Consider the following 15,706-nt stretch of genomic DNA (forward strand, 5'->3'; position numbering starts at 1 on the left):
GAGCACCTTCTCTGCGTACGGCCATAACCACGCCCCTTGTGTCTGTTACCCATCCGTGCCAATACACCTTTACAAATACACCTCTACACTGGCAAGCACAAGCTGGGGAGCATTAGCACGGGTGCTACGGACATCAACAGTGGCCCTTGTGCACTCTGTAGCCGCGAGACATCACCAGCATGGACCAGAAGCAGTCACACTCGACCTGTTGATGTCTAAATGAACACTGCAACGTGGTGTATCATTGGAACCCTCAAGTCGACCCATACCAGAGAAGGAGAAGACTGACACAACCGTGGCGAGGCAGCGTGGGGGGTCGTCACGGTACAAGTGGGTCACCCCCCCCCCCACGCCATTCACCATGCCGAGCACTGCGTTGCGATGTCAGTAACACCGAGGACACAGCAATCAACGCGTCGTTGAAATACACCTTGGCTCGTTCATTGCTTCAGATGTCGGGCAAATCAGGTGCGAGTCTGGATTTCAGTCACCTGCGATTAAGATTGAAAACCCGTTTCCTGAGAACGACTTCCGATTAGCGCTGTTGGCCTCCGTACGGCGCGAAAGAAGTTACCAACGTACACAGGTCGTCGTTTTTTATATTCTTGGATCTTTCGGTAAAGTCCCGTAGACGGGAAATAATAAATTTATAAAAATAAAACACAATAAAATTCTCATGACGTTTCACATGGTTTTTATTTCTTGGTATTTATTTCGTGTTATTTATTTCTTGACGGAGACTTGTGTTGCCTCCGAAACGTCGTGATGTACAATTTTTATTTCTATTATTTTTTATTTGTATTAGTTATTTTTACCTACGTGACTTTCCCGAAAAAAACCTAAGAGTATTTCACATCGTTGTTGATGGCGATTCACAACGACGTTGAGTGCCCCATTACCCTTAGTTGGCCAATCTTATTTGACAGACAACTATTACAGGTTTACCATGTTTAGTTGTTGTCTCCTTGTCACAGGTTGAGTCACAAACCGTACCTCTCCATAACAAAGGCTCACCCTCTTAAGCCTCACCTTACCATATTAATAAAAAGTGTGCTGTATTTGGCCCTTACCCCCCCCCCTTCTCCAACCATTATATAAACGGAGTGGTAGCTCTTTCAATCTCTCATTTACTTGATACAGCTGACGGTTCCACCTGAAGACGGAAGCTTGCGTTGCCTCCGAATCGTCGTGACTTTTATTTTATTTTACTTTTATTAATTTTAATATTTTACCTACGTGACTTTTTCCGGAAAAACCTAAGAATATGAATCCTTGCAGTCACGAAAGCTTCGAATCTAGAATTAATGCCCCATACCCCCTGTACAGTGGGGGTTCTCTCTACAGCGGCCTCTAGTGGAACAAAGCGCTTTACAGCTCTTCGGATTGCTCAAAGGACGAACATTCTGACTTCCCGCCCACGGAGAGCCGTGACGCGAGCGAGGAAACTTTCGCGGCTGACGCTCTCCCCTCCATCACTCCCTCCTCATACCAGCACCGCCACAGGTTTACTACGAATATCGAATTGTTACAATTGTTGTTGGTGCCGTTGAGCAACGTCGTGTTACTGTTACGACTATAACTTGGAGAAGTTAATAGTTCAAATCTAGATGTAATAGTTATCGTTATGATATCATAAACTATGACGATTGTATATTCGCTGGACTCACCATCACGCGCCACCGATGTCCACACAACACAGGATCACGTGGTCTTACCCCCCCACCCGCACCTTTATATTTTGTAGCGCTGATAAGGCTCAGAAGTGCGCTGCTATTGGACAACTGGGCAGCACGTGACCAGTTTCCTACCCCCCCCACCCCCACCTGTTTATTTTTCCCAGTGAGGATAGGCAACGCAGACCCCCCCCCTCCGCCACCCGCCGCCCCTCATCCCCCCCGCCTGAGACGAGCGCTGATTGGACAACGCGGCACCCACGTGGGCGAGTGTGGGGGGCGGGGGGGGTATGAACACCACGGAGTGCGCATGCGTCGCAATATGTTAATTGAGATAGTGACGTAGCGCGGAAGTAATTTGTACTCGATTCCATAATCGATTCCACGACTGCCGTAATCGATTCCCCCTCGTGCCTTTAAGAAAGAAATCGCGCGCCTGAGCGGTGGAATCGATATCGTGAGAGTGAATCGACTACACCGTGTACGCAAAGGGGGAATCGATTCCCTTCACACCACCTTCACGTGTGGAGGTCACGTAGGTCGGCTCGGACTCAAATGAGGCCTGTCTCCCGGTGCGGTGTGTAAAGCGTCAGCAGGCTGCACGGGGAGAGGGGAGGAGAGAGGGTGGGGAAGCGGTGCGTTGTGTAGGCCGCGTCGTGGTGTACACGCCGAGCGAGTGGTGGTGAGCTGTGGTGGGTGGTAGTGGTGGTGGGTGGTGGTGAACTGTGGTGGGTGGTGGTGGTGGGTGGTGGTGGGTGGTGGTGGGCGAGCGATGGAGGCGGCGCGCGTGGTCCGCGCGCTGCTGCGGGAGCTGCGCTTGGCGTCACCCCCGGAGCGGCGCCTCCGAGACGGCCTCGCGTACCGCCACGTGGCGCAGCTGTTCCGCGACAACCAGGCACGGGGCTGAGGCAGTGCACGCGGGACAGTACACACGGGACAGTACACACGAGATGGACAGTACACATGGGACAGTACACGTGGGGCAGTGCACACGATGGGCAGTGCACGTGGGACAGTACACGCGGGACAGTACACGCGAGATGAGCAGTAGACATGATACACTACACACGAGATGGACAGTAAACATGGGACAGTACACACGAGATGGACAGTACACATGGGACAGTACACGCGAGATGGACAGTACACGTGGGACAGTACACACGAGATGTACAGTACACATGATACACTACACACGAGATGGACAGTACACATGAGACAGTACACACGAGATGGACAGTACACATGGGACAGTACACGCGAGATGGACAGTAGACATGGGACAGTACACGCGAGATGGACAGTACACACGAGACAGTACACACGAGATGGACATTACACATGGGACAGTACACGCGGGACAGTACACGCGAGATGGACAGTACACATTGGACAGTACACGCGAGATGGACAGTAAACATGGGACAGTACACACGAGATGGACAGTACACATGGGACAGTACACGCGAGATGGACAGTAGACATGGGACAGTACACGCGAGATGGACAGTACACACGAGACAGTACACACGAGATGGACAGTACACATGGGACAGTACACGCGAGATGGGCAGTACACATGGGACAGTACACACGAGATGGACAGTACACATGAGACAGTACACACGAGATGGACAGTACACATGAGACAGTACACACGAGATGGACAGTACACTTGGGACACTACACACGAGATGGGCAGTACACTTGGGGCAGAGAGTACACATGAGATACAGTACACACGAAATGGACAGTACACATGGGGCAGACCGTACACATGAGATACAGTACACGCGAGATGGGCAGTACACGTGGGACACTACACACGAGATGGACAGTACACATGGGGCAGACAGTACATATGAGACACTACACACGAGATGGACAGTATACGTGGGACGGGCAGTACACACGAGATGGGCAGAGAGCAATATGGCCTGTAAACATGCGACAATACATACGGGCAGTACACATGAGACAGAGTACGTATGAAGCTACGCACGTGACCCAGGACACACGAGATGAACAGTACATAGGGGACAGTACGCACGTGACCGTACGCACAGGACAGACTGCAGTACGTAGGGAGACAGACCGTGCAGGAGACAGTAGAGGTGAGACAACACGGACAAGAGAACATCGCCAGGCAATGGGACAGGCGAAATCAATCGGGACTAATAAATAAACGACTTAAAAAAATTTTTAACGGGTTTATTTTAAAGTGCTATACAAAATATGTATTGCATTAAACGAGCGATTTAATTGCTTATTTGATGGCGATGTTGATACAAAATGCATTGCCTCTGGATCTGAGTGTGGGCAAAGTTTGGGATTGACATTGAGACACGTGGAGCCTGCTTCTTGGCCAAGGCGATTCCAGAGTTTAGGGACCGTGGCGTTTTTGACCACAAATATATATTTCGATTTAAAGCTTTCGTGACTGCAGGGATTCATCTTCTTGGTTCTTTCGGAAAAGTCACGTAGAAGGGAAGTAATGAAATAATAAAAATAAAACATAATAAAATAATTCTCACGATGTTTAGGCTACAACGCAAGCAGCCGTTGTAGCCGAAACGTCGTGAGAATTATTTTATTATGTTTTATTTTTATTATTTTATTACTTCCCTTCTACGTGACTTTACCGAAAGAACCAAGAACACAAATATATAATTAATAAGTCGTCCATACAGAAAGTTAATTGCTTCCAAGGAGCCAATTAATTGATTATTTGATGCCGATTTCGATAAAGGCATGTATTGTCACCGCATCTGAGTACGTGTGCAAAATTAGGGATTGATTGGACGATGGGAAGTGGACGAAATGTAGATTACAAGATTTGACGATTTGACCAGGATACAGGAGTCCAGTTAAGTAAAACCGTTGAAAAAAAAGATTAAACATGCTCGTCAATAGCCGTGCTCTTCTAAATAAAAATATACAATAAGCGACGTTTCAGGCAACGGTCGTTCCTCCTCAATATCGCCAAGTGATTTGTTTTTACAAACAGGACAGAGACATGAGCCGACGCCACTACCGAGACCATAGCTTCCAAAATTCCCATCCAATGCCCGCCATTGGCCACAAAGTGACAAGCACCACGGCGACTGTGCCAGGCCAGGTGCACTTTGAGGCCACGCCAAGTGTCGGAAGGCTCGCCGACAGGAGGCGGTCTCGGGACAGACCCAGGTGCCCGTGTGTCAACCGACCAGAGGTCGCAACCGGGTACCCGATACCCGTACCCTACCCGATACCCGGCTACCCGTACCTGGCCGGGTACGGGTAGCCGTTTGCGACCCTGGTGCGGCCGGGTACGGGTAGGCCGTGAGTCACTGGTGAGTAACCGTTTCAATCTTAACTTTGGAGCTTTCGTGACTGCAGGAATTATTCTTTGGTTCTTTCGGTAAAGTCACGTATAAAGAAAAAAGAATAAATTAAACGTCGTATGCTATTATTTAATTTATTATTTTTTCTTTATACGTGACTTTACCGAAAGAACCAAAGAATGAGTAACCGTTTGTCACTCATTTCAGGTAGGGTACGGGTAGGGAACGGCTACCCGTACCCGGTCGGGTACGGGTACCCATTTGCGACCCTGGTGCGGCCGGGTACGGGTAAGGAATCAAAACCCGTTTGCGACCTCTGCAACCGACTGAGATGACCGGCAGATGCACCAGCTGCTACCCCCTATTCCCATCTACCACAGCACTTCCTGATCACCTGTCGCCGACCCCTCCACTGCACTCCCCCCCCACCCACCTCCTCTGCCCGCCAGGTGACGGAGGAGCAGAAGTGCCGCGCTCGCGAGGAGATGCTGCACCGCGCGACCACTTACCTGTGCCTCCTCCGGAGCACGCGGCAGTACGCGGCGCTGAATCACAAGTACCAGGGCGGAGGGGAGCGCTCCCCCGAGGACGTGGCGCGCCTCGTGGGTCTCAGCATGCCCCCCCGCCATATGCAAGCCCCCCACGGCGAGGGTGGCTTGCCCAAGCTCTGAGGTCCTCTATGTATTCATGTACTATTGGCCAATGAGTGTTTACATCACACGTGCGAGAGGGAAACACTCTATCCCATAAGTTCAGAACAGGTTGAGTCCAACATTTTTTTTCTTTCGATTTAATGCTTACGTGACTGCAGGGATTCATCTTCTTGGTTCTTTCGGTAAAGTCACAGACCTGCTCTCCACCTGAGGACGGCTGCTTGCGTTGTGGCCGAAACGTCGTGAGAATTATTTTATGGTTTATTTTTATTATTTTATTATTTCCATTCTACGTGACTTTAACGAAAGAACCAAGAAGATCCAACATTTTTGCTGTACCGCCATCTCCCAGGGTATTATAGCACAACGTGTGTGCGCGATCCAGTGCAGGATTACAGGCCACACGCATAGCCAACAAGCAACCCTTACTTGACCACTTTCTTCACTGCAGTTTGGTGAAGTGGGATGGGGGTGCGGGGAGGACCGGTGCAATTATCTCACCATTGAAGTTAAGAATAAAATTAAACCACGAGTTGCGTTGGAACTGCGCCGATTGTGGATGTGTGTGCGCGCCCCGCGTCGTCGCGTAACGCTCACCACATCCCGATCTCGTCCCATCTCGGCAGCCGAGCCGAGCAGGATCGAGCCTGGTTAGTACTTGGATAAGGAGAACGGACTACCTGGGTGTGTACCACGTGTTGCAGGCTTGGGCTGTGCGGTGGTGAAACTGTGCGGCGCTTTGAGTGCCCCTCATCTGGTGTGGGTGGCGATGGGTTTACTCCGGGTTCTCCAGTTTCCCCACACACCCCCGAAAGGCTGTAACACTCTCATGAATGGAATGAACCAAACGTCCCAATGTAGCAGGAACCCCCTAGGGCCTAGACCAGGGGTCGGCAACCTACGGCTCCGGAGCCGCATGCGGCTCTTTACGGGCTGCTTCTTGACGATATGTACGTATGTACAGTATGTACTCAGATGCATTGCGGCTCTTGAAATACTGAATTTTGTACCGAATTGGAAAGAAATGGCTCTTCTTGTTATTTTGGTTGCCGACCTCTGGCCTAGACAGAAGACTGAGACTTTACTGGATGAATACATCGAGTTGTGATTATTATGAGTACGAAAGGACGTGACCTGAAGAGTGATACATGGCTACCGTCACACATCCTCGCCTGTTTTCTGCACCGTCACATCTGTGAAACAATAAAATGCTGCCTGGCCTCACAAGGCAACCCGAAGCAAAAAGAGATGTCCTGTCTGTCTCTTGTGTGTAACTGTTGCTAAGGGATTGGTCATCAACAACACGTTCCTTCGGAGTGGGCAGGTAGGAACTTGGTTGGACAGCGCATTCGTGCACGACAGAAAGCTCGCGGTCACGTGACGCACTTCAACCAATCCGGGAGCGTATTACATGTTTGGGAGGGGCTATGCACGACAGACAAATAATCCCTGGTGGGCAGTGTGGAACTGTTGTTCCTACCTGGATAACATTTATTTAGTCACGTGAAGCCCTTTTTAAATCCTTTATATTAAGTTCACTTGCTTGCTAGCTTGCGCGCTTACGACTGTGAAAATATTTGGGTCGTTTTTTAACCCACTTCCCGTGATCCAATCGAGCTGACATTTTGCACACAGACTCGTTGTGCGTGACAATTTATTTTCGTGAAAAAAAATTCCTAAATTTTCCACTTTTTAGGAAAACATTTTTTTCATATTTTATTTAAAATACCAATGTGATAAAAATGAAACTCTTACTCAAGAAAAACAGAAATTAATAATAAAATAAAACCGATGCCACGCATATAAAGGATTTATAGTGAAACACTTTGTTTTTACGGGTAAATTTTTTGCATGACTTGATTGTGACGAGAAGTAGCAATCGTCGACCCCTCTCCTAGCAGCACCCTCCAGACTCGCCGAGGCTTTCCTGGGTAAACAAGCATATTGCTAAATAAATAAAGTCATTGCACATTGATAATTGTTTTTTTACCCTTCTATCTGGCAACAAAACTGACACATTTTTTACAAGGAGTCATGTTGCATAGACCACAATACCTGCAGGCATAATGCAAAAAAAAACATAACTCTGATAATATATGCACTGTCCTTGAAGTTGATTGGTCCACACCCGAGACAGCTTTCCTTAGAGCCTAGTCTCACATGGTGTTGGACCAGATGACGCCAAAAGGCGCACAACTCATAGACAATGCACCATCAGAGTATGAGAGCCCGGGGTAAGCATTTACACCATTGGAACCTCTTGCCAGTAAAAAATATGATAATTGTTTTTTTACCATTTTATCTGGCAACAGGTGTCAGTTTTGTTGCCAGATAAAAGGGTAAAAAAACTTAAGATTTTTTACTGGCAAATGAGATTCCAATGGTGTCATTGCAATTACGATGCACCGGTTGAGAAATTCTATACCTGGCCAATCGACTGCAGTACACCCTGGGAGGATAGAGGCGGCGGGGGAGGGGGATGCTGGGGAGATATAAATTGCCCTTTCAAATGCCGCGCCAGGAGATTGAATCGGTGACCTCTGGACTGTCCTGTGCTACCCAACATGCAACGGCAGAATGTTCTGTAGCATTTCTATTCGCGGCGCTAGGATATCGCGATTTCATTGAAGACACTTTTCGTAATACTTTATTTTCAGTTCGTATAATAACTTAACATCACAGTTATCATGAGAATCAGAACCAGAAGTGTATTTCCCTATGCAAGGGTGACCTTTTCAAGGGTGACTTGGCCAGGATGGTGAAGGCTTGGGTAAGCCTTTATCCAAGCGGTTGATTGATCGTGGCTGATGATGATCTGCTGGATGACACATTTTTAAGGCCCACCAAGCTGTATAGCTCTTTGTTTAGAAGCGACCTGGCTTCTCACAAACGAAGTGACTTAAGTTGAAATGGTTAGCAACAGCCAAATACTCTACGCTAAACGCGTGTTTCTAAACGTGGAGGTAAAAACCCGGGGGGACCCGGAGAAAATTCCACGCGACCACGGGGAGAACATGCAAACTCCAAAATATACAGGATCAAGATATAATCCACGAACTCCTGTATACCAGGCGAGGTAGTTAACATCTCGCCGCCGTGCTGGTCAATGGGGTTTTTTGACCATACTTCACCACGCTGCGATTGGTTCATGCGAGCACTGCCGCCACCGTATTTAGTTTGTTGTCCTTTCCCCGCACCTCCGATAACCACGGTTGGCTACGTCCGGTGCGAAAGAAGTTGAACATGCATACGTTCCACACGGTGCACAGTGGCAAATAAAACAGCATCGATTCTAGCATCGTGACCCCCCAAATCTCAAGCACCACATCGCCGCATATACACGTTACAGCGCGTTTGTCCCATCCACTGCTGGATGAGGCCTCCCCCGCCCACCCCCCCTGCAAGGGTTATCTGACCATTCTTCACCGTCATGGTCAGTGGATGTGCTGGGGGGGGGGGCGGAGTACAGAACAACTATTTTCGAAACGGTGTCCTCCGCTTCCCACGACACCGGCAACACCTGTTGTGCGTGCTCGTCCGTCGTCCAGGCTCAACGCCTGCTTAGCCCCCGACGTCTGGTAGGGGTTCAGGGGTTCAGGGGTTCAGGGGTTCAGGGGTTCGGGCGCATTCCTGGCGATTGGTTCAACGGCGGCTTCATCGTCACGCGCCAGCTCACGACGGATCCTGCGGTCGCTTACGCCGCTGTAAGACCCGCCGCGAAGCAAGGGTGCGGCGAAGAGGGTGTCAACGGCTCGAAGTGAAGAGCGAGAGACTTAAAAGAAGAACCCAACGGATCGGGGCGCAAGCGGCTTAATTGGGGACGTCACACGCGAAGGGCCGAGTGAGCTCGGGAGATGGGAGCAATGAGAATTCGTGTGCGCGCGAGGTGGATCGCAGCGCCGCCACTGGACCGCGAGGGCATGTCAACGGCGTCGAGGGCAGGCCGTCATCCAGCGGTGGATAGACATTGGCCAATGATGATGATGATGATGAAGAAGACCCGGCAAGGATGAGCCGCATTTGAAGAAAACGGATCCAGGGTCTCAGATGCCACGCTTTGAAGTAGAGGGGGGAGAAACTGGATGGGGGGGGGGGGCCGATGTCGTTCCCTGCACCAGGACCCATGGCAAGCACACTCTACCATAGCCTCACGTAGAGATTCATAGACTCGCACAGAGCCTCATCGTCCGGTGGCGCAGCTATCGAGCGTGCAGGTGGTGCAACTGCACCCGGGCCGACGGGCTGGAGTGGGGGCGGGCAGTGTCGCAGGCACTACGCTATGAAGAGGAGGGGAATTATGGAAATTTGGTGGGTGGGATGGGGCATTTAATTTGTGGCACCAGAGCCCATACACCGCTGTGGGGGAGCGGGAGAGACGAGGGGGGGGGGGTGGGCGCTGATAGGCTCAGGGAGTCGGCGCCTGTGGCCCCTGCGTCTTCACGGGCTGCGTGTCCAAGAGGCCGGCCTGCTCAAGGTGGCGCAGGGCGCGGTGAGGCCTGAACGCCACGCGCAGGCCGCACCGCGACTCTAGCCAGCGCTCCACCTCCAGGGACACGGCCGCCGGGGACACCGACGACCCTGCTGGGGCAAAGCGGGGGGGAGGTGGGGGGGGTTGCAGGGGTGGGGGTGCAGGGGGGTGGCGGGCGACAAGGGAGGGTGAAAATATAAACTAAAGTATAAAAACTCGAAACTATTTTTATTTTCATAATTGTTTTTTTTTACCCTTCTATCTGGCAACAAAACTGACATGTTTGCATAGACCACAATACCTGCAGTCATAATGCAAACAACAAAAAAACCATAACTCTGATAATGTATGCACTGTTATCAGAGTTATGTTTTTTTTTGCATTATGACTGCAGGTATTGTGGTCTATGCAAACATGACTCCTTGTAAAAAAAGGTGTCAGTTTTGTTGCCAGATAGAAGGGTAAAAAACCAATCATCATATTTTTTACTGGCAAATGAGGTTCCAATGGTATTTTTATTTTACCAAGTGTGGCCCCACTGAGCTGTATGTAGCTCTTTTTTTAGAAGCAACATGGCCACAAATGATGGCTCAACGAAGTGGTTTATCATCGTGTGGATATTCAAAGCAGCCAAATACTAGAAACGCACGTTGTTTCTAAACGTGGAGGGGAAAATCGGAGGACCTCGAGAGAAATCCACACAATCACGGGGAGAGAAAGACGTGCAAATTCCAAATATACAGCAGGCGTCAGGATCGGGATCGAACCCACAACCTCCTGTATAGCAGGCGAGGTAGTTGACATCTCGCTACCGTAGAAGAGGATGCATGCATGGAGGGGGGGAGGTCACGTGGGCAAGAGGGGAGGCACAGAGATTGAAGGAGACACACAAGACGGGACATTAAGGAACAGGGAGGATAAACGGGGACACACGGGGACGTGAGGTGACTACCTCAACTGTGCATCTGGCTCACCCCTTCACCTCTCGCCTATAAACCGAACTCTCAGCGAACTGGACTCGTCTCGATTTGAAGCTTTCGTGACTGCAAGGATTCATACTCTTAGGTTTTTTTTCGGTAAAGTCACGTAGGTAAAAAGTAATAAAATTAAAAAATTAAAAATTTTTAATAAATCAATTTAATTGATTTATTTTTAAATCAATTTAATTGATTTATTTTCATTTATTATTATTTTTTACCTACGTGACTTTACCGAAAAAACCTAAGAGTATGAATCCTTGCAGTCACGAAAGCTTCAAATCGAGATTTATTTTAAATCGATTTAATTGATTTATTTTCATTTATTATTATTTTATTTTTATTATTTGACTTCACAGAAAAAACCTAGGAGTATGGACTTTGTCTCCCCCCGCGCCGGCTTGGCTGCCCGATGCCCGTTCACCACGACCAAATGACCCTCAAACTCTCACACGGCCTCCTGCTATGCTCAGCGCTCACCTCACCCGTCCTCCCTCCGGATGAATCTCGCAGGCGGTGCAACTGCCACCAGTCCCCCCACCCTAACTCCCCCCCCCCCCCCCCACCGCCGTGTTGCCCCTCACCTTGCGCTCCACCGCCTCCCGCCATGCGCAGGATGGCGGCGCGGGCGAGCAGCACGTCCTTGCAGTGCTCGTGCAGGGCGCGCCGCGCCAGCGCAGTGACGAGGGCGCCGTTGTTGGCCGTGCCCTTGTAGTAGAGCATGCGCGCCAGCCCCAGCGTGTAGCGCGCGCGCCGCCGCCGGTACGCGGACAGCGTGCGCGCGCCCAGCAGCAGCGAGAACAGGGCCAGCACCAGCATCAGCTGCACCTGCGGCGGCGTCAACGGTCGAACGAATCTTTTTGGATTTTTTGCGTTTGCAGCGCCGGGGCGCCAGCGCACTGCCGCCGAGTGCCTTACCGAGAGGCGATTCGGCGAAGTTGTAAACAAGGCGTATATTTTTTGCCAGGTCGAAAATATTCTCCCCTATAGTACCCGGTTAGTGATGCATAGGTGATCGCGCGTCTCCCCGCGCATCTCCCCACGCGTCCCCCGTGTCTCCCCGTGCGTCCCCCCACGCGTCCCCCCACGCGTCCCCCCACGCGTCCCCCCACGCGTCTCCCCACCCCATGTGTCCCCCCACGTGTCCCCCCACGCGTCCCCCCACGCGTCCCCCCGCGTGTCCCCCCGCGTGTCCCCCCGCGCATAACCCGTGTCTCCCTGTGCGTCCCCCCGCGCGTCTCCCCGATGCGCGCGCGTGCGCCCCCCGCGTCGCCGCAACCTTGAGGTCGGTCATGATGACCATGTAGACGTTGACGAACACGGCGAGGCCGCCGACGGCCAGCGTGCCGTTGACCAGCGTCTTGTCCAGCGTGGACATGTGCACCCGCACCTCGGGCAGCGTCAGCTCAAGCGCCGTCCATGGCATGTCTGTGGGGAGGGGGGGTGGGGGGTAGGGGGGCGGGGTCAGGGTGGGGGGGAGGGGAATAGTGGGGGGGGGGGGGGGAAAGGGTGAGGTCGGGTGTGGCAGGTAGTGGAGTGGTCAGCGCACTGCGCTGTGAACCCGGCGACCAGAGTTCAATTCCCACTCGTGGTCAACATCGGTGACTAATGTCTGAATCGGTGCTGGGCCTCCCCTCCCTAGGTCGGCTGAGCCTTAAATGAGTACCTGGTGCGGTGTGTAAACATCAGCGTTGGGGTTCGGTGATAATGAGATATGCTTAGTTTGCCTCTCGCTTTTTCAAAATACACATGCAAAGTTTTCGTAAATAAAAATGTTATTCAGCATATCGGTGAAGTATATCTTAATATTTTCCCACTGAGCTTAGTAGAAAATGTGTACGAATATAATCCACGTGTTGTGTTTAAATGCCGCTTGCCAACTCAGATTTGAAAGCGTCCATGCGTTCGTCCGTAACGCGGTCGGGGCGAGGGGGTTGGTTTACGACGACTCTCATCAAGTTTATCGGATATAAATAAAATCTCAAGTTGCCAGCTGCCCCGCATCACTGCCGCCCAATTGTGCCATCCTCAGGGGCCGCGGGCCGAGTGAAATGAAGCAGCGGCTTGCGCTTGGCCCAAGGCAGAGGTCGCAACCGGGTACCCGATACCCGTACCCTACCCGATATCCGGCTACTCGTACCCGGCCTGGTGCGGCCGGGTACGGGTAGACCGTGAGTCACTGGTGAGTAACCGTTTGTCACTCATTTCCCAACGTCTTGTCTCTTCTCACAATTCAAGTTCCTAGAATCAACCCACCCGCGCCTGCAACATGGCTTCATCCCAGAGGTCGCAATCGGGTACCCGATACCCGTACCCTACCCGTACCCAGCCGGGTGCGGGTAGGGTACGGGTACGGCCGGGTACGGGTACCCGTTTGCGACCCTGGTGCGGCCGGGTACGGGTACGGGTAAGGAATCAAAACCCGTTTGCGACCTCTGACCCAAAGCCTGCTCGGTGCCCCACTCCTCCTCTGTGTTCTTCCCAAAGTTGACTCTCACCTTTGAAGGCCTTGAGCATCAGGCGCCCGCCCTTCAACCGCGCCGCGACAAGGACGCGCGTGAAGATGCGTCTGGGCACACAGGGGTGGACGGGGAGGCGCGGAGGGCACGGGCGAGACGATTCGTCGCACCGTCACTCGCAGCAGACGTGAATCGTAGCGTCACAGCTCACACACGTCAGTAGGCTGATCGCACCGTCAATATCATCATCGTCGTCGTCACTCGCAGCGTCAGCATTCATAGCGAACGGCGTCACTCACCGATATTGTCATCACTCACGACAACATCGCTCACAGCATGCAGCAGCAGCATCACAAATAATGATCATACTGTTTGGTTTTTTCGGTAAAGTCACGAAGGTAAAAAATCAAATCAAATAAATGAAAACAACAGCTAAGTTGTCCCCACCTGAAGAAGGACGCTTGTGTTGCGCCCGAAACGTCGTGATTTAATTTAGTTGTTTTCATTTATTTGATTTGATTTTTTACCTCCGTGACTTTACCGAAAAAAACAGAGTATGAATCCTTGCAGTCACGAAAGCTTCAAATCTAGAAATAATGATAACTCGGAGCAACATCGCTCACCGCATACGGCATCATCACAAATATCGCAAAGACTTCGCTCGCTACAGCATCGTCACCAAGACTGTCATCGCTCAGAGCATCAACGTGAATGATAACACATCCCACATCACCTTCATTTAATTTGTTAAACATCGAGGCAAATTGGCGATGCAGGCTGGTGGGGCCATTTGGTTGGTGGTGGTTGATGGTGGTTGATATCAGTGGTGGTTGACGGTGGTTGATATCAGCGGTGGGTGATGGTGGTTGATATCAGTGGTGATTGATGGTGGTTGATATCAGTGGTGGGTGATGGTGGTTGATATCAGCGGTGGTTGACGCTCGTGGTAGTTCATAGCGGCTGACGTTCTTGGCAGTTGACAGTGAGTGGTTGTAGTTGCCTTTGCTACTAGTTGCTCGGTGTTGATGGTTGTTACCGGTTGCTAGTTGCTGCTGGTTGCTAGTTGCTGCTGGTTGCTAGTTGCCGATGCTGCTGGCGGCCGCTCGTTGCTGCTGGTTGTTGCTCGTTGCTGATTGCCGACGCTGGTGGCGGCGTTTCGTCCGCCGGTGCGAGAGAGTCACACGCGCGGACGAGGCCTCACCTCTCGGGCCACGGGTCCGACGCGCGCGTCCACGGTATCCAGGACATCCACCTCCTGCCGTGCGTCCTCCAGCGCTCCGCGGCACGCGACGTGCGACTTCCGATCGCCCAGAAGGCCACCACCTCGTAGCGGTCCAGGTTCACGGACACCTGCTCTCACAGGAAGGCCACCTCGCTGCATCACCAGGGCAGCGCACGCGAGACGGCGCAAGGTAAAGGCAGAGACGGCACACGGCACAGATGGGGACGGCGTGCGTCATCGTCGTCGACAAACGGTAACAGGCTTTCTGACCCCCCCGTGCCCCGACCGGAAATCTGTGGGAAAAAAAGAGCCTCATAGCTCATGGGATTTCTCCAGGATATATAAAGATTCTGATTCCGAGGCAGTCCACACGCCGGCGGTGCACATCGGACGGGCGGAGGGAGAAGATGGGGAGAGGGAGATTGGGAGAGGGAGATTGGGAGGGGGATGATAGAGTCGGGTTTCTGATTTTTAGCTCGGTCCAAGATAAACATTTATTTGTATGCGTCCGAAAGAACGATGTCACACGTCAGCTCGATGTCACACGTCAGCTCGCGCGCAGATGCTGGGTGGAATTGTCGCGTTGCGGGATCGTGGGGGGTGGGCGGCGGCGGCGGCGGTGGCTTCATCGTTTATCTTTTTGAAGAGCATAACGGCTGACCGATCGCGCGGGAGGAAAGATGTCAACAAGAAGGTGCTTCTCCCACCGCCCGCACACTCGATAGCTACACCGCTGGCGTCGCAGCGCGAACTTGCGTGGCAAATCTGTATGTATGCTGAACTTCTTTCGCACCGTACGTAGCCAACCATGCTCACTGGAGGTGCAGGGGGGAGGAAAACAAACTAAAAACTGTTTAACACCAATTAAGTGCTTTTTTCGGGTTACGGCACGTAAATATAAATGTGTCGTTAAACCCGTCACCACCCGACA

At 51.6% G+C, this 15,706-nt stretch overlaps 3 protein-coding genes across 6 annotated transcripts in view; 1 reads left to right on the forward strand and 2 right to left on the reverse strand.

Annotated features, from left to right (window-relative positions):
* Positions 1-1,697, reverse strand: part of FLCN (folliculin) — a 44,018-nt gene extending 42,321 nt beyond the window's left edge. The window contains exon 1 of the mRNA XM_061557699.1: positions 1,668-1,697. The gene's annotated coding sequence lies outside the window, so the exon portion shown is untranslated. The remainder of the gene's footprint in view (positions 1-1,667) is intronic.
* A 691-nt stretch (positions 1,698-2,388) lies between these two features.
* On the forward strand, positions 2,389-6,894 carry FMC1 (formation of mitochondrial complex V assembly factor 1 homolog). Its single transcript, XM_061558286.1, has 2 exons — positions 2,389-2,568; positions 5,446-6,894. The coding sequence occupies exons 1-2, from the start codon at positions 2,446-2,448 to the stop codon at positions 5,665-5,667; spliced, it is 345 nt and encodes a 114-aa protein (XP_061414270.1). The 5' UTR covers positions 2,389-2,445; the 3' UTR covers positions 5,668-6,894.
* A 1,386-nt stretch (positions 6,895-8,280) lies between these two features.
* The window catches only part of TMEM143 (transmembrane protein 143), a 32,461-nt gene continuing 25,035 nt past the window's right edge, over positions 8,281-15,706 (reverse strand). For 3 of the 4 annotated variants that reach the window (XM_061557797.1, XM_061557792.1, XM_061557803.1), the window contains 5 exons: positions 14,755-14,903; positions 13,593-13,663; positions 12,374-12,522; positions 11,679-11,922; positions 8,281-10,230 (listed from right to left, as the gene is read on the reverse strand). In XM_061557797.1, the coding sequence (XP_061413781.1) occupies positions 10,055-10,230; positions 11,679-11,922; positions 12,374-12,522; positions 13,593-13,663; positions 14,755-14,903 (789 nt within the window). In that variant the 3' untranslated portion in view covers positions 8,281-10,054. The remainder of the gene's footprint in view (positions 10,231-11,678; positions 11,923-12,373; positions 12,523-13,592; positions 13,664-14,754; positions 14,904-15,706) is intronic. The other variant, XM_061557811.1, reaches the window with a different exon arrangement.

The sequence above is a fragment of the Lethenteron reissneri genome, chromosome 3 (assembly GCF_015708825.2).
Source record: "Lethenteron reissneri isolate LAM-NWPU_2019-01 chromosome 3, ASM1570882v1, whole genome shotgun sequence".
Lineage (NCBI taxonomy): Eukaryota > Metazoa > Chordata > Hyperoartia > Petromyzontiformes > Petromyzontidae > Lethenteron > Lethenteron reissneri.